At 43.3% G+C, this 23,765-nt stretch overlaps 1 protein-coding gene across 3 annotated transcripts in view; it reads left to right on the plus strand.

Annotated features, from left to right (window-relative positions):
• The first annotated feature begins 344 nt into the window (after window positions 1-344).
• Window positions 345-23,765, plus strand: part of STAT1 (signal transducer and activator of transcription 1) — a 41,551-nt gene continuing 18,130 nt past the window's right edge. For 2 of the 3 annotated variants that reach the window (XR_014557250.1, XM_083707770.1), the window contains exons 1-14: window positions 345-403; window positions 2,917-3,045; window positions 5,935-6,079; window positions 7,666-7,764; window positions 11,436-11,525; window positions 12,765-12,843; window positions 14,228-14,319; window positions 16,201-16,352; window positions 18,827-18,985; window positions 19,146-19,238; window positions 20,173-20,232; window positions 20,773-20,802; window positions 20,900-20,990; window positions 22,553-22,591. Coding sequence is in view for 2 of the 3 variants with exons in the window: in XM_083707770.1 (XP_083563896.1) it covers window positions 2,918-3,045; window positions 5,935-6,079; window positions 7,666-7,764; window positions 11,436-11,525; window positions 12,765-12,843; window positions 14,228-14,319; window positions 16,201-16,352; window positions 18,827-18,985; window positions 19,146-19,238; window positions 20,173-20,232; window positions 20,773-20,802; window positions 20,900-20,990; window positions 22,553-22,591 (1,257 nt within the window). In the remaining variant the exon portion in view is untranslated. Of the gene's footprint in view, window positions 404-577; window positions 600-2,916; window positions 3,046-5,934; window positions 6,080-7,665; window positions 7,765-11,435; window positions 11,526-12,764; window positions 12,844-14,227; window positions 14,320-16,200; window positions 16,353-18,826; window positions 18,986-19,145; window positions 19,239-20,172; window positions 20,233-20,772; window positions 20,803-20,899; window positions 20,991-22,552; window positions 22,592-23,765 lie in introns of those variants that run through there. The other variant, XM_083707769.1, reaches the window with a different exon arrangement.

Consider the following 23,765-nt stretch of genomic DNA (forward strand, 5'->3'; position numbering starts at 1 on the left):
CCCACATATCTTGCCAAGGGGAACAATGCTTTTCCTATAATATTTTTATTTTATTTTTTAAAAGGGCGAGGATGAGGAGACGGTAGAGAGAGAGCGTTAGCTAGCTTTAGGAAACGTTTGCAAAAAGAACACAGCAAGATCAGAGGACGATTATAGCACGGCCCCTTTGCTAATATACAGCTGTGCTTTTGCAGGAGAGGGAGGAGGGCGCAATCGTGGGAACAGCCTTATTATTCAAAGAAGGCGGAACACACTCTCCTGAATGGTTGCTCGCCGAAAGCAGAGCCCCGCTGATTGGTCGCGCGCCTTCCTCCGCTTGCTATTTCCTAGTCCGGCTTACTTTCGTTTTAGACAGAGTCGGGGAGCATCGGCGCGCACTCCGGGGCATTTGCAGACCAGCCAGGTAAGCAGAAGGAGCAAGGTGCTGCTTGCTTCCGTGCTTGTGTAGTTTTGGGCTCTCCAAGAATACAAGGGAGATAGATGTATGCAAAAAGGGACAGCCGTCTGATTGGGCCTTACGGATTTCCAGGGTCTTCGCGCAAGCCTCTCTCCAGCTCAGGGATATAAAATAAGGCTGTGCTCCCTCGATTTATGCGAGAGTAAGGCTGCATCCATTCTAGGCATTGCCTTCCCTAAGTGTGTGTGTCTATATATATATATATGTCTATATATATCTATATATCGGGGAACTGTAGCTTACTCCGCACAGAACTGCAATTCGCAGCACGCTTAAACTGATAGTGCCAGGATTCTTATTTTTTTTTTTGGGGGGGGGGGAAATGTAAAATATGCATCAAGGGTGCTTTAAATTTATGGTGCGAATGGTTTCGAAGTTTTTTCTTTCCCCCCTCCTGTGCAAATGCACCAGTTACTCAGGAAAAACCTTTTTTTTTTGCCATTCAGATTTTTCGTTTTTTCATCCTGCCAAGTTCTGTTCGGAAGCAGCTGGACGCGACTTCCAAGTATACGTAGGAGATGGGGCTGCACAGTTGCATTCTTGGAATGTGTCGCAAACCCTTGAGTGTTGCAAGCTTCTCTGGCGATTGCACTTATTTTCTGGAGCCAGAATGCGTAGCCGGGGGCGGGCAGCTCCCCCCCCCCATCAAGTAAATAAATAAAAATATCACAATCTTCCTCCCTGGCAGGTACCTTTCCCTAGAAAACATCAGTGCCTGGTTTTGTATAATAATTTTTATTTAGTCACATTGATCCGAAAGAGCCACATTATCACAATATCAAATTACAATACAATTTTTTTTAAAAAAAAATATTCTAATACAAAATTAAACCATTAAGGGTGACTTCCCATGTGTTGGATATCGGGGTACAAAGTTCTTATTTCTTTCTGCTTCCATAATCTTGATTATTCTAATGACAGCAGTTCTGATTTTGATCCTTTATTTAGCAGTGCCTGCTTTTGTTACTTACGTATGTGGCATATTATTTTATCCTTCCCTGAAATGTGTGAGCCATGGTCTACAGAACATGGAAATTTAGAATACTAACTGGCCATCTCTCTTGCTCAGCCTTGTACCACTACTTGGACCATAGAGCCATTCAGTACCTTGCTGAGCATAAAGACCTGGCTAAGGTCAGGGGTGACAGCAGAGTCTCAATGGGCTATGCTTACTGCACAGAAAAACTGCATTGGAAAAAAGGAATTGGAGAAGGAAGTGTGAAACGGATTTCAGCAAATTCAAGAAAACTTGTTTTAGTTTAGGGTTGTTGTTTTTTAAAAGGCGTGTTCTTTGTAATTTTGCAAAGTATACCCTTTAACTGCATGAGACGTATGCCCAGCTGTCTTTTTTAAATTTTCCTTCTAGTTGTCAAATGATGTAAGATTTTGACAGATTTTTCTTGGTAGCCAAAAGAAAACAATTTAAAACGGCTGTTTTTGAGACGTTTCATTCTGAATCTGCTAGACAGAACCAGACAGAAGTCCTGCCACCTGCCCAACATAAATCCTGGCTACGCCCATGGCAGAATTAAAGCAGAACAAGAGGGAATTGGTTATTAAGGTGCTAAAGATTGAGTTATTTCTCCCAACTTGTCTTGGTCCAGATTGCGATCTGTCTGGGGCCAATTCAGAAATGCACTGAGCATCATCCCATTCAAATTAAGCATTATTTTGCCCCTCTAATTTGAGTGCCTGTTAAATCTTGCCCATTGAACCCAGTGGTGTGTGATACTGCTTAACTTAGGGGTTAGATTGCACCTCTTTTCTCCAGTTGCTGAATTAATGTAAGTCACAAGAGAGGGGAGATTTCTGAACTTTTTTGCAAGATGTGTCCATATGCCAAACAGTTTGGCAATTGTCCTGTACATTTTAAACTATTTGTACCTACATACAGTATTCACCTAACCTTATAACAGAAGAATGCTATAAAAGTAAGCCCTGTTGCATTCAGTGCGGCTTACTCCCAGGTAAGTGGGTATAGGATTGGAGCCTAAGTCCTGCTCATCCCCATTTTCCACCCTTACAATTCCTCCACTAGCCTTTTTACTCCCTGTTGCAAAGGCAGAAAATTTTTGCTGTTCATATAGCTTAATAATAATAATTCATACCCTGCCCATCTGGTTGGGTTTCCCCAGCCACTCTGGGCGGCTTACAGCACATATAGAAACATAGTAAGACATTGAATATTAAACATTATAAAATGCAGTGTTGCTTGGCACAGAATTCAAGTTTGCTTTTTAGTACAGCTGGGCCTAACCCATTTTCTGATGGAGCAGCCTTGTGAACGCACAAGTTACTGGCTTGCAGGTCTCTCTGCCTTTGCTAGCTTCCTAAACTTTTGGTAGCCTGCAGTTCCATTCTGATCTCAGAGAAGAGGAAGCTAAAATCTCCACTGAGGTGTGTGATAGAGAACGTTACGGTAAGTATCCTTAAAAACTGTTCTCCTTTTGATACTGCAGGATGAGTCAGTGGTATAAACTGCAGCAGTTGGATTCAAAATTCCTGGAGCAAGTACACCAGCTCTACGATGACAGTTTCCCCATGGAGATACGACAGTATCTAGCGCAGTGGCTGGAAGCCCAAGACTGGTGAGAGGCCAACTTGTGTTTGAGATGTCAAATGATAAGATGGTGTTCCAAACTGTGCATGGCCTAATTTTCTCCTGTCAAAACAATTGGGCTTTAAAAAGTGCCGAAGATAACGTTTGCATAGGAACTAAGTTTTGGTAAAGCAAGTAAACAACATGTTTTGTTGTAAGCCCTTGTTTGGCAACCAGTTTAATGTTGAGATGTAAGCAAGTTGAGCCAATGACATCCTAAGTCGTGTTAACAAAGTCTTGTCATCCTGTTGAGGATGTTACTTGCATGTGGTCCTTGACCAAGTGAAAATGCCTGACATCTCCACCAACCAGGAATCATTGGATCTGGACTGTTTTTGCACACTAATACCCCACCCTACCAGTTACATTTTATCTGCTCAATCGGAATGAAATTCTGGAACGAAATTGCTTTTCCTGAGCAGTAGCAGATATCGTTAAGAAAGAGGCCAATACAGTGGTACCTTGGTCCTCAAACTTAATCCGTTCCAGAAGTCCGTTCCAAAATCAAAGGCACGCATTCCCATAATGCAAAAATGGATTAATCCATTCCAGACTTTTTAAATAAAAAACCTAAGAAAGCAATTTAACCTGAATTTTACTATCTAACAAGACCATTGATCTATAACAGGGGTCAGCAACCTTTTTCAGCCGTGGGCCGGTCCACTGTCCCTCAGACCACGTGGTAGGCTGGACTATACAGTGGTACCTCAGGTTACATACGCTTCAGGTTACAGACTCCGCTAACCCAGAAATAGTGCTTCAGGTTAAGAACTTTGCTTCAGGATGAGAACAGAAATCGTGCTCCGGCGGCAGCGGGAGGCCCCATTAGCTAAAGTGGTGCTTCAGTTTAAGAACAGTTTCAGGTTAAGAACAGACCTCCGGAACGAATTAAGTACTTAACTCGAGGTACCACTGTATTTTGAAAAAAGGAAAGAAAAAAAGAACGAATTCCTATGCCCTACAAATTACCCAGAGATGCATTTTAAATCAAAGGACACATTCTACTCATGTAAAAACACCTGATTCCCGGACCGTCTGCGGGCCAGATTTAGAAGGCGATTGGCGATCCAGCCCATGGGCCTTAGGTTGCCTACCCCTGATGTATAAAATGAAAGCAATAAGCAACACACTGCAGTCACACAATCGAATCAATCGTTAGCTGAACACACAGATACAAAAACGCAAAATAAATAGCAGAAACAGGCAGACTTCAGCGTAACACTCAAAATGGAAGTGTGGCACTCAAATCGGAAGCGTAACACTCAAAACAGAGCACGTTCAGCTTCCAAAAAACATTTGCAAGCTGGAACACTTGATTTCTGGGTTTGCAGTGTTTGGGTTCCAAGTTGTTTGAGTACCAAGGCGTTTGAGAACCAAGGTACCACTGTATATATGTGAACTGTCCCTGGATCAAGTGACTTTTCTTCAAGTTCTTAAACTTCTTATCCTAGCTCAAGGTTGTCATCTGAACAAGCCAGATGTTCAACCGAGAATCGATCGCAACCAGTCCATCATTTGGAAAGCAAGACTTCAGAGCCGTCTTGCCCGAAAATGGCAACTAGACATTCTGTTTTGGCGACTACAACCTTGGTTTAAGGAGCCATTTGGCGTGTAGCTTATATATATTGAGTTTCTAACACTGGTACCTGGTGCTGCTCCAACCCGAAACATAATGGTGGCACACCTGTCCGCTTTATTTGTACCTATTTGATTCTATTTTTATTTTTTTAAAATAATTTTTATTGAATGGTTTTATGTTACAAAAAACAATACAGCCATACTACCACAAAATATAATTAAGAAAAAAAATTACATACATCAATATTTAGTTTGGTATTTGTTATTTACCGTCTTATTTCCTCCCAAACATTGCATACAACAACACACATGTGTGCAGACACCCGCACAGAAAATGATAATAATGAAAGTAAATATTTTTCCCCTTTTATCTTCCAAAATCTTTTCTTCAACTTTGACTTCCTATCAAGTCCCTTTGCATATGTTTTATCTTACATTTGAATGTACACAAAACAATAAATCTTTCTATATAATTTTTCTAATACATTCTGAAAACATAATAAATCCGTAATTGTAGTCCACCTCCTTTTATTTCCTTTATCACTCGAAAGCTAGCACGGAGTCAAAACTATTATTGTATTTTTGAACATATTTTTTATAAACATCCCATTTTCCCGCTAATTTTTGCTTTGAGTTTCCTCTGAGTTTACTAGTCAGTTGAGCCGTCTCCACCAATTCCTGTAATTTGATTTGCCAATCTGTTATTTTTGGAGCCTCATGATCTTTCCATCCCTTGGCCACAAGTATACGAGCCGCTGCGGTTGCATACAAGAATACCTCTCTTAGATTTTTTTGGGATCTCTTTATCTAAAATACTTAATAGAAATGCCTCCGGTTTTTTAGTAAAAGTTATCCCCATCATCTTTTTTAATTCATCGTATATTTTCCCCCCAAAAATCTTCATCTTTCCACACGTCCACCACATGTGGATCATGTCACCGTTATTTCCTCCACATCTCCAACAAGCATTCGCCAAATTTTTATACATTCTTGATAATCTGGAAGGAGTGAGGTACCACCTATGAGCCATTTTCATCATGTTCTCTCTTATATTATAGCTGGCTGTAAATTTCAAATTTACGTTCCATACGTTTTCCCAATCTTTTAGCATAATTATGCAATTATGCACCTATTTGATTCTAGCTGCAGTGCAGTATTGTTATTTGGGATTTCTGCTGCAAATCATAAACCAAAATAGGCTGCTGGAAGGGCAGAGGGGAGGGCCCCAGAGCCATGCAAGAAGGTTTGTGGAAGGGCAAAGAAGCTGAAAGTGAACATCTTCCACTGCTTCATCTCCCAGGGACCATGCTGCTAGCGATGTTTCGCAGGCGACTCTACTGTTCCATAACCTGCTGTCTCAGCTGGATGACCAATACAGCCGCTTCACACAGGAAAACAACTTTTTACTTCAGCACAACATTAGGAAGAGCAAACGAAACCTACAGGTAATGTCGTTGTGAATGAGAAGTAAAAAAAAAGTACTGTGGTACCTCAGGTTACATACGCTTCAGGTTACAGACTCCGCTAACCCAGAAATAGTGGTTCAGGTTAAGAACTTTGCTTAGGATGAGAACAGAAATCGTGCTCTGGCGGCGCAGCGGCAGCAGGAGGCCCCATTAACTAAAGTGGTGCTTCAGGTTAAGAACAGTTTCAGGTTAAGAACGGACCTCTGGAACGAATTAAGTACTTAACCCGAGGTACCACTGTATGTAAAATTCTTCACATGGTTTACATACTCTCTTCATTCATGCAAGGATCTCACCATGATCCTTCTGTTCAGAAGGGCCTTGATAGTATCCCCAAGTAAATGCTGGAAGTTTTCTTGGTCATGTACCAGTGAAACAAATGAGAACAGTCTAAGAACACTGCTAAACCAATTTATTTATCCAGTCAATCCATCTTCATAGGGTATTCTTGAAATTGCACCTCTGGGACTGGAATAATAATTTTATTATTTATACCCCATCCATCTGGCTGGGTTTCCCCAGACACTCTGGGCAGCTTATATAACACATAGAAAAAACTCAAACATTAAAGACCTCTCGATACAGGAGAGGAGTTGATCTCCTAACAACTCTCAGCATCTGTAACAAACTATAGCTCCCAAAACTCTTGGGGAAGCCATGAATGGTTAAAGTGGTATTGTAGTGCTTCAAATGAATACATGCAATTACCGTCTCTTTCACTCTATAGGACGTACCAGCTGATAAGACACACCTAGTTTTTGGAGGAGGAAAACAAGAAAAAAATATATTCTGAATCCCAGAAGCCAGAACAGCAAGAGGGATTTGGCTTCTGGGATGAAGGCTCCCCGCTGCCCTGCGGCTAAGCCTGAAGCTGTGCAGCGCTCCCTCTCCCTGTTCTGGCTTCTGGGATAGCCGCGCAGCCTGCATTCGCTCCATAAAATGCACACACATTTCCCCTTACTTTTTAGGAAGGGAAAAGTGCGTCTTCTAGAGCGAAAAATACGACACTTCACAGCCAACAGCTTTGTGTATTATGGTCCTGAAAATTTTAGCATGTCTTCAAATCAAGGGTAATGTTGGCAGATTCCCCCCCCCCCTTTAATGTTTGTTCAACACTTACTGGTCCACAATCTTGGATCTTGTGTGTTGAACTGGCCCCCCAAATTTGGGGTGCTACATAACATCTGCAGAAGTGAAGTTTATGCATATTGACTCTCTACCTGCAATAAGGTGGCTCTCTGAAGGATGTGGGATACTTGTGATCTGTCTTCAGAAATTCAAAATGCTGAGATGAGCATAAATAAGTGCAGATTTTCCCCGGGACTGTGGTTTGCCCAGGTGCATGTGTGAATAGGCTCTACATCTGCTTCTTGGCAGCTCACCTGTTGTGAGGTTGAGCGCTCAGCATCTTTTTTTATTTGAGTTTGATGGGACGTCAAGACCTGAGGATGCCCTGGTCAATGTTGTTTAGTTCCTCCTGTTGTTGTTATTTTATAGGCAAATGTTGCAAAAAGAGAGAGAAGCTGGGCCAGCTTTATTAACCTGTTCTTTATGGTGTATTCTAGAACACTTTTGAGGAAGACCCCATGTTCATGGCCATGATGATCTCCAAGTGTCTGCATGAAGAAGAGAAAATCCTCAAGGTGGCTGAGGAAGTAGATAAGGTAACTGTTTTCTCCCTTGCTTTTTTATCTGTGGGCAAACAGCATGATGTCATTGAGGGATGCCCTCTAGCGATCCACAGCGACATTCACACAGCACGCCATGTGGAGTGCTGCCCCAACATTAAATGCTGAAGCTCAGGCTGGTCTTCCATGAAGATGTCCTTTACTGTCAAGTCTGCTCAGAGCCTGCGATTGTCTTTGGGGGTTTCTGTTGTTGCTTGACCTGGGTGTCATCAAAGTTAAAACAAGTGAATGGGAGAGCCTTCTTAGGGCTGGCACCTCAGCTGTGGAACAATCTCTTCTTTTGAATTACTGTTGGGGTTTTTTAATAGTTCATTTTTTAAACAGTGTTGTTATACATTCACATCATTTTCAGTTTTTACACTCCAGGGATTACTTAGGACTCCCCCCCCCCTGCGTGTTTTCCAATTCCCCTCTATATTTTTTGCATCTAATTACATTTGTCTAATCCATTTTATCTCCTTTTCTACCTCAACTAATATTACATTATAAGTGTTACAACAATCCTAACGTTTTTAAGTATACACAGTGGCCTTTAAGGTTTTCTATAAACTTTCCCCACTCTTGACTGAATTCCTTGTCCTCTTGGTGCTGTTAAAAAACATCTGCAAACAAATGCAGTTTCCCACGATGTCCAATTCAGCCCCAATTCCCTTTGAAACCAACGGTACTAAACGCCCCAGGCATTCCCTGGAATGCTGGAATTCACAAAGCATTGGAACGGGCATTGCAGCGTCTGTAGGACTTTCATTTTGTAGCCTGCATCTCCTTTCCCTGGACTCTAAAATCCCGTCATGACTCCCATATACCTGGGAGTAAGCGATCAAGCGACAGAATAATCTGGCCACATTAAGGAAGTTTTGTCCATGGTATGATTATTTTCCACCTTGTCATTTTGACACTTTGGCACCCTGTTTGCAAAATTTAACAATTCCAAAAAACAGACGCGCTTTCACTTTTGCAAGATTGAATTATACTGTACTGCCTTCGGCTGGTACTTGAGGGTGGATTTCTAAAAATTCCACTGGAAAAACGGTTATGTCCCTGTGGAGATGGCAGTATTGAGTCGGTGGTTCACGTGCTTCTGGCTTGCACTCTTCATAAAGATTTCAGGAGTGAGGTTATTATTACCCCTCTATTATTCTCCACGCTGGGTTGCTCAACCATGGCTACTGTGTCCTTTCTTTTAGCAGATCAAGATGATCAGGTGACAGCAAAAACGGCAAGGTTTTTTTTTTTTAAAAAATAATTTTTATTAATTTTCACAACCAACGAAAGACAAAAAAGAAAACAACAACACACACAAAAGAAAGAAAGGAAAGAAATAGACATATACAAAACACAAAAAGTGTGACTTCCCCATACCTCCCTTACACTGCATCCTTGTTTTGCAATTTTTTAGCAACCCTTTAGTCCTTTTTTCTATTTGTATCTCTCTCAAGTTTCTTAACATTATTATTTACAGCTGTAATTCTCTGTTTCTTACCCCCTGACATCTTAACAGTCCACAATCTTACAACAATTTTTAAGATATACTTTAAATTTTTTTCCAGTCCTCCTCCACTGTCTCTTTCCTCTGGTCACGGATTCTGCCGGTCATCTCTGCCAGTCCCATAAATTCAGTCACCTTCATCTGCCATTCTTCCAGAGTGGGTAGTTCTTGCGTCTTCCAATACTTTGCCAGAAGAATTCTTGCCGCTGTAGTTGCATACATAAAAAATGTCCTATCCTTTTTTGGTACCAGTTGGCCAACCATACCCAGGAGAAAAGCCTCCGGTTTCTTTGAAAAGGTCCACTTAAGGACTTTCTTAAGTTCATTATAGATCATTTCCCAGTAGGCCTTAATCCTTGGGCAGGTCCACCAAAGGTGGTAAAAGGTTCCTTCAGACTCATTACATTTCCAACATTTGTTATTGGGCAAGTGATAGATTTTTGCAAGCTTGACTGGTGTCATGTACCACCTATAGATCATTTTCATTATATTCTCTTTTAAGGCACTACATGCCGTAAATTTTATACCAGTGGTCCATAACTGCTCCCAGTCAGCAAACATAATGTCATAACCGATATCCTGTGCCCATTTAATCATAGCTGATTTAACCGTTTCTTCCTGTGTATTCCATTTCAGCAGCAAGTTATACATTCTAGACAGATTCTTAGTATTGGGTTCTAACAATTCTGTTTCTAACTTCGACCTCTCCTTCTGGAATCCTACTTTCCTGTCTTGCTTAAATACCTCATTTATCTGATGATAATGTAACCAATCTCGAACTTTATGCTTTAGCTGCTGATTCATAATAGAGTTTTAGGTCTGGCAGGGCAAATCCCCCTCTATCTTTTGCATCTGTTAAAATCTTAAACTTTATTCTGGGCTTTTTGCCCTGCCAGACAAATTTAGATATATCTTTCTGCCACCTCTTGAAGCAGTCCATTTTGTCCACAATCTGTAGTGTCTGAAATAAAAACAGCATTCTCGGCAATACGTTCATCTTGATAACAGCAATCCGTCCTAACAAGGAGAGTCTCAGCCTAAACCATGTGTCTAGATCTTTCTTCACTTCTGTCCAGCATTTTTCATAGTTATCTTTAAATAAATTCACATTCTTAGATGTTAAGTTCACCCCCAGATATTTCACTTTTTTCGTTATTTCCAAACCGGTTTCACTCTGAAATCTATTTTTTTCTTCCATTGTTAAATTTTTTTCCAGCACTTTTGTTTTTTGCTTATTTAACTTAAATCCTGCCACTTGACCAAATCTCTCAATTAACTCTAACACTCTTTTAGTACTAGCGTCTGGCTGTTGCAATGTTAGTACTAAAACATCTGCAAATGCCCTTAATTTATAATGTTTTGCTCCGACCTGTATTCCTTTAACCAGCTGGTCCCTTCTAATCATATTCAACAAAACCTCCAGGACAGATATAAAAAGCAGAGGCAAGGTTTTAACGGGGGCAGTTAGAATAAGATCTACTACAGTGGTACCTCTGGTTACGAACTTAATTTGTTCTGGAGGTCCGTTCTTAACCTGAAACCGTTCTTAACCTGAGATACCACTTTAGCTAATGGGGCCTGCCAGCACGCTGCCAGCACACAATTTCTGTTCTCATCCTGAGGTAAAGTTCATAACCTGAGGTACTGCTTCCAGGTTAGCGGAGTCTGTAACCCAAAGTGTTTGTAACCGGAGGTGTTTGTAACCCGAGGTACCACTGTATTTGATTATTGATGTAAACTCCCAAAATGTGTTTTCTCTAGTAAAGTTTTTACCTCTATTTTCAGTACATTTTATTTTATTTTACTGCTATGGCTAGTGGCTGATGCAAATAAAGATTCTTCTGTTCTGGGAGTAAGACCCATTGGGTTCAGTGAGATTTACGTTTGACAACACATGGGTGGGACTGCACTATTCGGTGTTGATTTGAAAGATTTCTCCAAGTGAGCAGGTGCTCAGTTTGCCCGTCTCTTGTAGAGAATAATTTGTTTTGGGGTTTTATTTTCTTGTACGTAGCCATGCGGGTGGACAAACTGCAGACCTTCAGATGCTGTCAATCTCCCATCAGTCCCAGCCAGCGTGGGCATGGGTCAGGGGTGATGGGCATTGTAGTCCTTTGTCCCTCCTGCATGTCACCATGCATTCTCGTTTCCATTCCAGATGCAGCTGGGGACTGTGCAGAACACAGTAGTGCTGGGCAAAGTGAAGGAACTGGATGCGAAAGTCAAAAGCGTGAAGGATAGTGTCATTGTAAGTATTGAAAGTCCAGGAGTTCTTAAGCTGAAACTTACATGTTAAGCCCTACATTGTTTTCAATTTCATTGAAATTGCCTAAACTAGCCTTTCCCAATGCTGGTCCACAAGACATTGCCAGGCTATAACCTTTAACCCTAGCCAGCTAGATCCTAATGGTAGTTGTCATACCAAATCCATAACCAAGTTTAGGGAAGGTTGATTTAAGCCATGGTTATGATTGGGACGCAGGTGGCGCTGTGGGTTAAAGCCTCAGTGCCTAGGACTTGCCGATCGAAAGGTCGGCGGTTCGAATCCCTGCGGCGGGGTGCGCTCCCGCTGCTCGGTCCCAGCGCCTGCCAACCTAGCAGTTCGAAAGCACCTCCGGGTGCAAGTAGATAAATAGGGACCGCTTACCAGCGGGAAGGTAAACGGCGTTTCCGTGTGCGGCTCTGGCTCGCCAGAGCAGCGATGTCACGCTGGCCACGTGACCCGGAAGTGTCTCCGGACAGCGCTGGCCCCTGGCCTCTTGAGTGAGATGGGCGCACAACCCCAGAGTCTGTCAAGACTGGCCCGTACGGGCAGGGGTACCTTTACCTTTACCTTTATGATTGGAAAACCATGGTTTAAAATGAGTGCAGAACCTTTTTGCATCGTCATGGTTAAGAGTGGTCCCAAGGATGGTCTGGGAGCATCCGAGTTGCTGAAGCCCCGTGCCAGATTGAGACCAATGGAAAAATGATGTGTTAAGCATTGCATCTGCAGTGGGAGCCAGTTTTGCGGGCTTAACCCAGCACCACCAACGGGACTTTCTAGTGTCTCAACGCACATTCCACAATCCCTGTACGTTTGGGATCTGAACCAGCATTAAAGTTAAACCAGAGTTAAGTGTGAATGTCTTTACTGAGTCACTAACTATCCTAGATGTCTAAATTGGTTTACTTAGACAAGTCATGACTAAACAGTCTCTCCTTTTGGTCCTCGAAACCTCACTATAATAAGGAGCCAGTATGGTATAGTGGTTCAGGTGTTGGACTAGGAATGGGGGAGGCATGGGTTCAAATCTCTACTCAGACACATCTCATTGGACCAGTCAGTCTCTGTCTCTCTTAGCCTAACCTTACCCCTCACAGAATTGTTGCAGAGATAAAAGGGGGTGGGAGGGATAACCTGAGCTCCTGGTAGAAAAGGTGGGTGGGGCAACTTAAGAATTCTTTGCCATTTCCCAGTGCGTAAGCTTGTCATCTGCTTTTCCAGGGAATTGAACAGATCATCAAAAATCTGGAGGATGCGCAAGACGAATACGACTTCAAATACAAAACCTTGCAGGTCAGAGGTGAGCAGTTCAGAAAAAGGCTTGTGATTCTTTGTCTGGAGTTGCGATTTGAGGGTGAGGCCGGCTTTTCATGTGAAGCTTATTTACAGAAAAGGTAAAGGGATGCGAGTGGCGCTGTGGTCTAAACCACTGAGCCTCTTGGGCTTGCTGATTGGAAGGTCGGCAGTTCGAATCCCTGCGACAGCGTGAGCCTCCCGTTGCTCTGTCCCAGCTCCTGCGAACTTGGCAGTTCGAAAGCACGCCAGTGCAAGTAGATAAATAGGTACCCTTTTGACGGGAAGGTAAATGGCGTTTCTGTGCGCTCTGGTTTCCGTCACGGTGTTCCGTTGCGCCAGAAGATGGCCGCATGACCAACCTGTCTGTGGACAAACGCCGGCTCTGTCAGCCTGAAAGCGAGATGAGCGCCGCAACCCCATAGTTGCCTTTGACTGGACTTAACCATCCAGTAGCCCTTTTCTCTCAGTCTTATTTCCTTAATAGAATTTTTAAAAAAAACCCCTTGGGACCATACATTTTCTCTCTGGAGTCAGGCAATTGTTTCCTCAGGGACAGAATGCAGGACTTAACATTATGAAGACGGCCTGAGGCCTTAACAGAAAGGGAAGATTGTCAGATGGGAGAGGAGCTCTTAACCCTTTCTGTATGTGCTGTTTTTCCTTTATAAAAATGCAGGCCTCTGCCATTTAATATTTTTTTTATCCCAACGGATCTCTGAAACTGGACATAAACCGGGGGGGGGGGGGGTGAGAGAGAGAGAGAACACACCATACCTGGCTAAGTGCCTCTAGCAAATTACCTCAGAAAATGAAGGTTTGGGGAGGGTCTGCGCAAAACATCTGGCTGTCTGAAGCAAATGGCGTCTCCTCCGTGGGTCCCAGGATGTGGCTGGCTGAGTTTGCTTCGGCACCTGAGACAGAAAATCCCACAAGCTCCTCTGCCAGGGAATAATACAGGAATGAATTTAAAAACTTAACTTTGTTTCCCTCTCATTACACTCTAAAGCGGCTGCCTATGAACAGCTTGTGAGTTTGGGAACATTGGTTTCTTGAGATAAGAATGTAAGTCCGCCCTCGAGGGTTTACTCTTCTGTTCAACGACACAATATATATGTGGGCTTTGAGGATGGAATTAATACCAGTTTCCCTAAGCATCGTTAACAAGGAAGTCAGTCTTAAAACCTTTGTCTATAATGTGCAGGAATAGGTTCCTGGTTTTCCGAGCACTTCTGCTTTTGAAGGGGACAAAAAAAATCTCCCCTCCTAAATACATTCCAGCTGCTGAGCTATGTGGTTTTACTTTTCTTTTTAAAAGTTCTACAAACTTAAGAGTGTTCTTTAAATGTAATGCCGTAACACAGGAATTCTTCTTTGGTCTGTTTTTGCAGAAAATGAGCCCTGTGGTATGACCCAGGAAGACTTCCTAAAGGAAAAAATGCAGCTCCACACCATGTATTTGCAGCTTGACCTCATGAGACAGGTGATTCTTTGGTGAACTTGTGGAGAGGCATTGTATACTTGTCTAAATTGCTGGTATGCAACTCCCTCCCCCCTCCCTTGGCTTAGCACAGGTGGGGAACTGGCTGGCAGGCAGGCAGGCAGGCGTTTTCCTTAAGAAACATCTTGACCACTTGTGCTTCATCTCTCCTTGCAAAGTACAGGGAAACTTTAGTTTTTATTCAAGGCCAGGGGTAGCCAACACACAGGACTTTCCAGATGTTGAACATCAGCCCAAGCCAGCACATAGCTGTCAATTTACAGATTTGAAAATAAGGGACCAGCAGCCTTGAAAATAAGGGACCAACAGCCAAAATAAGGGACCTGCAGCCTCACCTGTTCCAGGCACTCCAGTCTTCCTGTCCTCCTGCAGTCTGGTCAAACTCATGCTGGTAGCTTCGAGAACACTGTCCAACCAACTTTGTAACCAGAGGTTCAACTGAATAGAACCTGAATCACATGCACCACAAGGCCTATGCAGCCTCAACTTAAGATGGCTCCCCGGCCTGGCTTTGCACTACAAAGTTTGCAGCAGCACGTGCAACAAAATGGCATCCAGCATTCAAAAACCACCTCAGCTTGCATTAACTAGCCACACACAAGGCATGCAAGCTCCACCCCCCAGTCATTCTTAGACTTCTTATTGGGTGAGCAACACAGCCAAGCAACACAGTTGGAGCCTCCCTCTTCCCTGGCCGGCAGGGAGGGAGGGAGAGGAGCTGCTTCCTTTGAAATTTAAGGGACATCATTTAAGGGACATCCATCAATAAGGGACAGCAGCGGGACATGGCGCTGGAATAAGGGACTGTCCCTTCAAATAAGGGACACTTGACAGCTATGAGCCAGCATAGCCCAATGGTCAGGAAATGAAAAGTCCATTACATTGGCTGCTCCAGGCCATGCTTTCAGCAGAGGGAGAAACTCAACAAGCTTTCAGTGGTACCTTGGTTCCCAAACTTAATCCGTTCTGGAAGTCTGTTCCAGAACCAAAGCGTTCCAAAACCAAGGTGCGCTTTCCCATAGAAACTAATGCAAAACAGATTAATTTACCATGAATTTTACTATCTAATGAGACCATTGATCCATAAAACAAAAGCGATAATGTACTGTACAGTACTATAAAATAAATAAGACAGTATTGTAGATGATAAAAATTAATGATGATAGTCATTGTTTGAGTGGGGGGCTTTTATCCATTTCTGTAGTCACACAATTGATCAGTAGCTGAACAGCCACACAGTCACAAAAACAAATTAGCCAAAAAAGCCTCAAAAACAAAAGCGCAATATAAATAGCAAAAACAAAAGTGCTATACTTAATCCGTTACGGAAGTCCATTTGACTTCCGAAATGTTTGAAAACCAAGGCGTGGCTTCTGATTGGTGCAAGCACCCCGGAAACAATAGCCGACAGCTGCATCAGATATTTGGCTTCCGAAAAACATTCGAAAACTGGAACACTTACATCCAGGTTTTCGGCGTTTGGGAACCAAGGTACCACTCTAGTTGGTTCCCTGCACAAACTGAGCATGTGTCCTATTGCACTTCCCAAAGCCTATTCCTGCAAACGTTTCTGGAGGTGGAGGCATGTTTGGAAATGTGAGCAGCTTTCCTGGTCATTGCAATGTACCCATTTTACACAAGGAAAAACTGGCGAGCCTCGGAAGCGCACCCCGAAGGCAAAAAACCAGAGACCTCAAAGGAGAATCTCTATGTCCCCAAACATACAACCCCTCTCAACTAATCAAGATATGAGGATGAAGGGGCCGGTTTACATATTTAATAAATAATAAATGCTATTGATGTGAGGTGGTTTTTAGAATTCTAAATGCTCTTACTCATTCCTGAATGGCTCTCTGTTGCTAGGATGTGCTACAGAGAATAGCCGATGCGCTGCATAAGTCGGAACACACCCAGAACGCCTTGATTCGAGAGGAGCTGGTGGAATGGAAGCAGCGGCAGCAAATGGCTTGCATTGGAGGGCCGCCCAATGCTTGCTTGGACCAGCTTCAGAACTGGTAGGCCTCTTCTAATCAAGGCCTTTTGGGGAGAAGTCTGGAAGAACCCAGCCCTCAAAACTTGCTTGAGAATTGTATGTAGAGGCTGCTTTTCCAAAGCTGCTTGGGGAAGCAGGGAGTGTAAATGGGAGCCTTCGCACAGCCTTGAAGCCCCCTTATTGAACCTAAGCAGGTCTGAGTCTGCTTAGTGCCTGGATAGGAGACCACTTTTATTTTATTTTATTTTGAATTTATATATTGCCCTATACCCAGAGGTCTCGGGGTGGTTCACAGAAAAGATCACAATATATAAAATCCAAATAAGGACAATAAGCCAATAATACACGCCCCCCCCTAAAAAGAGCCACATTTTAAAAGGGTATAAGATGTCACATCAGGTCAACCAGAGGCCTAGTTAAAGAGGAACACTTTTGCCTGGCGCCTAAAGTTGTACAGTCGTACCTTGTTTTGCGACTGGGATCCGATCCGGAGCACCAGACGCTAGACAAAAAGGACGCACGACAAAGCGTGTGTGAGCTGCAAACCTAGAAGTAACCCGTTCCGGTACTTCCGGGTTTGCCGCGGACGTTCGGCAAAATGGATGCTCGACGAGGCGGACTCAAAACGAGATACCACTGTATAATGAAGGGGCAGGTGAACTTCCCTGGGGAGAGCATTCCAGAGACGGGGAGCCACCACAGAGGAGGCCCCGTTCTCGTGTTGCCACCCTCTGGACCTCTCGAGGAGGCACACAAAGGAAGGCTTCAGAAGATGATCTCAGGGTCCGGGTAGGTTCATATGGAAAGAGGCGGTCCTGGAGGTATTGCGGTCCTGAGTTCCACATTGGAACTGCACAGTGGAGAGAAAGCAGGTTAATACAGGTGACTGGGAGTGGCCGCCAAGACCATATAACATCGATCTTGAAAGACCTACATTGGCTCCCAGTACGTTTCTGAGCACAATTCAAAGTGTTGGTGCTGACCTTTAAAGCCCTAAACAGCCTCGGTCCAGTATACCTGAAGGAGCGTCTCCACCTCCATCATTCTGCCCGGACACTGAGGTCCTGCGCCAAGGGCCTTCTCCCTCACTGCGAGAAGCCAAGTTACAGGGAACCAGGCAGAGGGCCTTCTCGGTAGTGGTGCCCGCCCTGTGGAACGCCTTCCCACCAGATGTCAAAGAGAAAAATAACTACCAAACTTTTAGAAGACACCTAAAGGCAGCCCTGTTTAGGGAAGCTTTTAATGTTTAATAGGTTATTGTATTTTAGTGTTTTGTTGGAAGCCGCCCAGAGTGGCTGGGGGGACCCAGTCAGATGGGCGGGGTATAAATGATAAATTATTATTATTATTATTCAGTAATGTTTTCTGCAGATTCTCCTCTGTGCTTGGCAACATCCACTGGTCCAAACTCCGCATTCTCTCTGCTCCACACTGTGGGAGGCATTAACTAAGGAAGACAAGGGCAATGTCTTCCCTTTTCTCTCAAGGCCAGTTTTCCCCCTCCTGCCTTCTCAGTGTTCAGAAGCAGGATGTCTGTTGGGTCTGCCCTGTCGAGCCCCCTGACAGGAAGACAGAACAGAGGTTCCTGAGCTGCCTCAGAGGTTGGCTTCTTTTCCCCTCTGTCCATTGGCTTTGCAGGCCTTGGAGGAATACGTTTTTCACTCTCTCCATCCCACACCCCAAGTCTCTGAAGCTGCAAGTTGACGCAGGAGTGTTTTGATCTCAGTGTGCTGGGACATGCTGTGCTCCTAAGTTTTGCAGAATGAAAAGCTGTTAAGGTTGGGATATGCAAGCACTGCTTTTCCTTTTCTTTCTAGATGAAAGAAATTTGTCCCCTGCCCCGGTCAAGTAGAAAGTGTTCAAACCTTAACTCTGCTGTGCTCTAGCTGCACTGCTTAGCCCTACTAAAATACAAGACTCCTTACGGGGTCCTCGCTGCGAGATCACATTCATCCAGTGCTTTACCAGCTGCACTGGCTCTCGGTGGAGTACAGGATCAGGTTTAAGGTGCTGGTTTTAACCTTTAAAGCCCTATACGGCCTAGGACCCTCGTACCTACGGGACCGCCTCTCCCGGTATGTCCCACGGAGGACCTTACGATCTTCAAACAAAAACATCTAGGAAGTCCCAGGGCACAGAGAGGTTAGGCTGGCCTCAACCAGAGCCAGGGCTTTTTCGGCTGTGGCTCCGATCTGGTGGAACGCTCTGTCACAAGAGACTAGGGCCCTGCATGACTTGGCATCTTTCCGCAGGGCTGGCAAGACAGAGCTGTTCCACCAAGCCTTTGGCCAGGGCGCAGCCTGACTCCCTCCTTTGGCAATCTTCACAGGACTCTAGCCCAATGGTTGCCATCATTTTGATTTGAATTAATTTTATAATGAAATGATTTTAGAATGTTGTGTTATTTTATTGTTGTTAGCCGCCCTGAGCCCGGCTTCGGCTGGGGAGGGCGGGATATAAATAAAAATTTATTATTATTATTATTATAAATGGTAGGTTTACTACAGTAGCAGAGAGTCTTCAGCAAATTCGCCAGCAGCTTAAAAAGCTGGAGGAGTTGGAACAGAAGTTTACCTATGACACAGACCCCATACCTCAGCAGAAAAACGGGCTGTATGAACGGACATTAGGCCTCTTCAAGCAACTCATTCAGAGGTAGGTTTGGGGGTTTTGTTTTGGGTTTTTTGGGTCCGTTAAAAATGAACCAAAATAATAAAATATATTATATTTTTAATTTCGCTCTTTGGTGCCCTTTGCCATAATTCGTTTTCTTGTCGAGACAAATTAGAATGCTATTTCTTTATTCCTTGTCCAGTTCCTTCGTGGTAGAAAGACAGCCTTGCATGCCGACCCACTCTCAGAGACCGTTGGTCGTGAAGACTGGAGTGCAATTTACAGTAAAACTCAGGTAATTCTCCCTCCCCTTAAATGATCCAGATTACTGTCCCTTTAAAACAACCAACCAACCAACTAAAAACAACCAACCAGCAACACGTTTCAAGGCGGCCATGCCACATTAGTTGTAATGTTACAACTCCAAACCAGGGAGAAAATGGTACCATGTCTTGTCCAAACCACAGAGGAAAATTGGAAAAAGGGTCACATTTCTGTTTGTGGACCAGTTGCAAACTTACAGCTAAGGCAACATATCTGACTGTACTAATTTCTCACTACCTCTAGTACAGGGGTCAGCAACCTTTTTCAGCAGGGGGCCGGTCCACTGTCCCTCAGAACTTGTGGGGGGCCGGACTACATTGGGAGGGGAAATGAACGAATTTCTATGCCCCACAAATAACCCAGAGATGCATTTTAAATAAAAGCACACATTCTACTCATGTAAAAACACCAGGCAGGCCCCACAAATAACCCAGAGATGCATTTTAAATAAAAGCACACATTCTACTCATGTAAAAACACGCTGATTCCCAGACCGTCCGCGGGCCGGATTCAGAAGGTGATTGGGCCGGATCCGGCCCCTGGGCCTTAGTTTTTCTACCCATGCTCTAGTAGTTTCTCTATCTGACGAAAAGCCAATTCTACAGAGCACTTGTCAGGTAGTGGTTGGTTGAGCTGAACGATCTGTGGTGTTCCAGCTATTAGCTGGCTTCTGGCAAGTGTGTGCATGACAAAACCAGATGGGGGCTGCTTCTCTAAAACGTTGTGGTTTGGGATAGGCACACGTTGATCTTCAGTATATGAATCAGCTCCCCTGTTGCTATGTGTGGAAATGAAGCTTTCTTTGTTGTCTTAGAACTTGAAGGGAATGCAGGGCTCGTCATGAAGTTAAAGATGGGAGTAATTTCTTCATTAACACACTAGTGATACATGTCTTGTGCTTCCAGATTACTGGTGAAACTACAGGAACTGAATTACAAATTGAAGGTGCAAGTTGTATTTGATAAGTAAGTGACGCCTTGCATATGTTATTGACATCCAGATCAAAATTTCACTCAAAACTGAAGCATCAGTTGTTATTTACCTTTGCCCTCTTTCTCTACCCATTTAACTGTAGCCGCCTTTATTCCAACCAGAAGAAAGCTTCTCTGAAAGCTTTCCACTTTCTAAGAAACATCATGAAGGGTGACTGAAAATAGACAATCTACTAGTGGCTGTAGGTTTGAGATTGCATCCACACAATCCATTTAAAGCATATCCTGATTCCACCTGTGACAATAGATCCCTGTTATTCTTCCCCAGCTTTCACACTTTCCCTATTTCTGTTTAGGACTCAAAAGTAAAAATTCTGGTATGGTTTTCTGCTGACAGGTCTTGCTCATCTTTGAAATAGCAGGTCCTGCAGTATATAAAATTTGCACACTGGAGAAGTTTACCACTGCTTAAAACACCCACTAAAAAAAACTACAGTAAAATGGATAAATTTGCCACATACATTGTCAGCTCTATATAATGGATCTCCCCTCACTATTTTTATTCCTTTGCAGAGACGTCAACGAGAAAGTTGCTGTTAAAGGGTACGTTGACTTCTTGTGTACGCTACTGCTTGTTGTTCTTGTCACACAGTGAATTGATTAGTCTCAAAAAAACTTTTAAAATCTGTTTTCACTGAAGATTTAGAAAATTTAACATCTTGGGGACGAATTCCAAAGTGATGAACATGGAAGAGTCGAATGGAAGCCTGTCAGCAGAATTTAGACATCTGGTGAGGCATATCTTTTTGGCATTCAGATTCTCAAAATAATCTTCATAATGTTCTGTCTTGGTTGTCCCCCAAAACGTTCTGTGCTACTGATGTTTGTGTATTGAAGGGGTATATATTCCATACAGGCTAAAACTAGCAAGTCTGTCACTGTTTTGTATTCACTTCTGCTTTTATTTAATACACACATAAACGTGTATTTGTATTTATGCATGTACAATGACATACAACACACAAACACACCTATTCCTTGACAGGATTGCTTTCGTACAAAGTCTTCTTGTTCTTTTCTTCTGTGCCAGAGCTTTTCCATTTATAAGACTAGCTGTTTGTTTGTTTTTTACTGAAAAAGCAGGTTTAAAATTGGGGCTGGTCTTATACACAGGTAGTGCTGAGGGGTGTTTTCTTAAATTGGAGTCCCCCAAAATAGGGGGCGTTTTATACATGAAAAAATATGGTAATTTTGAAATACTTACCTGCTTTGTTTTTTTTTAAAATGTGGGGTTTTTTACATGTGCATTAATTCAGTTATACTCCATATTAATGTTGGTACATTTCTTATACGGTGGTACCTCCAGTTGCGAACAGGATCTGTTCCAGAGGTCTGGCCGTATCCTGAAGTTTTTTCTACTGGAGGTGCCACTTCTGCGCATGCGCAGAAGCGGTTTTTTTCGCTTCTGCGCATGCGTGCGCAGCGAAACACTTCCGGGTTTGCCGGTAACCAGAAGTTTATGTTACCTGAGGTTCCACTGTATAGCACAAACTAAGGTTGCTTTACAGACCCATAACTAGGGCTGGGCAATATCTGGTTTTCAAAGTTGTGCTATGTCACCAGCTAAACATCACGTTATATCAGTATATCACAATGTCTGAAAGCTATGGAGCTATGTGGATGCATTGGCTGGCTTCATGGTTTTCCCCGCAGAGTGATTTTTACTGGATTGTTGAATATTGCTTTAGTGGATATAAGTTATGTTTTTATTACAGCTTTTTGTATAGGATCAAATCGCTATTAGGCTTCTATTTTGTTGTTTCTTCAGCTTGTAAATGGCCTTGTGTGTAGTAATATAGAAAGGCAATATACAAATTAAAAATGAAATGAAAATATTGGGGGCGTGGGGAGACAGAATATCACAAATTTCTCTTTCAATGAGGGGGGGAAGATTTAAAACAAAATCCTTCGTGATTCACGTGAAATATAATTGCACAATATTGCCACCTGTGAGTCTGACGTTGACTAGTTTCATCCAGAGCTTCCTCTGGGAGAATCTAGTAAAGGGGTAGTCAAACTGGTGCTCTTCCAGATGTTTATTGAACGACTAGTCCCATCATCCTTGACCATGGGCCACACTGGCCAGGGCTGATGGGAGTTGGAATACAAAACATCTAGAGGGCACTAGGGTGGTGAAGTTTGTGTTAGGGTGTTGCTCACCCCTGGCTAGTCAAAATGTGCACCATGGTTTGGCACCTGACACGTTGGTCTTTGAACTGTGTCTTTGATTGGTTAATATACTGAAAAATGAACATAAATGTCACTCACTTTGAGACATTCCTTCATTCTACAGCAATTAAAGGAGCAAAAGAATCCGGGAAGAACCAATGAGGTAAGAGGAATCAACACTATGCCGTTCATTTTGCTCACTTGGTTTTCTTTTAATTGGATAGCGGATTTTTAATAAGCAATGGTAATAGACTACACAAAGGGATGAGGGTGGCGCTGTGGTCTAAACCACTGAGCCTCTTGGGCTTGCCGATCAGAAGGTCAGCAGTTCAAATCCCTGCAACAGGATCACAGTGAGTAAATCTAAGCCTAAGATGTTCACCTCATGAACACCTTATAATGTCGATATAAAAGGTAAACGGAATGTGGGTGGCGCTGTGGTCCAAACCACTGAGCCTCTTGGGCTTGCCTATCGGAAGGTCAGCAGTTCGAATCCCCGTGATGGGGTGAGCTCCCGTTGCTCTGTCTCAGCTCCTGCCAACCTAGCAGTTCAAAAGCAGACCAGTGCAAGTAGATAAATAGGTACCGCTGCAGCAGGAAAGTAAACGGCATTTCTGTGCGCTCTGATTTCCGTCACAGTGTCCCGTTGCTCCAGAAGCAGTTTGGTCATGCTGGCCACATGACCCGGAAAGCTGTCTGTGGACAAACGCCAGCTCCCTCAGCCTGAAAAGTGAGATGAGCGCCACAACACCATAGTTGCCTTGGACTAGACTTAACTGTCCTGGCGTCCCTTACCTATTTTACCGCACACCTTGACTCCCCATAGATTCGAGGTTACTCTTGCTTTAACCTTAGCCTGTAAATGTTAAACCTGATATTGGTTAGAGTGATAATATAATTATATAACTGGAAAAAATACCAAGGTCTCCCTTGTTAACCTTTCATATAGAAGAGCAGGATTTTTAGCCTAGCAATCCAGATATTTTATTTTCCCCATCCCACTTAGCCAGCTTTTGACAGGTGGGTGGGGCCACCTTCCTGTTAGGCACCTGATGCAATAATGATGTCGGGTGATTGACAAGTGGTTGTCCCACCTATATTGGGGGGGGGCGGAGATACTGTCCAATGAGGATTGCACAGGAAGTTCAGTCCTTTAAAAATAAAAAATTGGAAATTTCAACACAATAGTTTTATCAAAAATACATCATCCACAATACTATTATTTCCCCCCTCCATTTTTTTTGCCCTCCCCCATAAACAAACAAAAAAACCCAACCTCCCACCCCACCCCCGGACTTCCCTCAGCTCCTTTCTCTGGTTTCCTCAACACATATTTC

The sequence above is a fragment of the Podarcis gaigeae genome (genome assembly GCF_964106915.1).
Source record: "Podarcis gaigeae genome assembly, chromosome: 1".
Lineage (NCBI taxonomy): Eukaryota > Metazoa > Chordata > Lepidosauria > Squamata > Lacertidae > Podarcis > Podarcis gaigeae.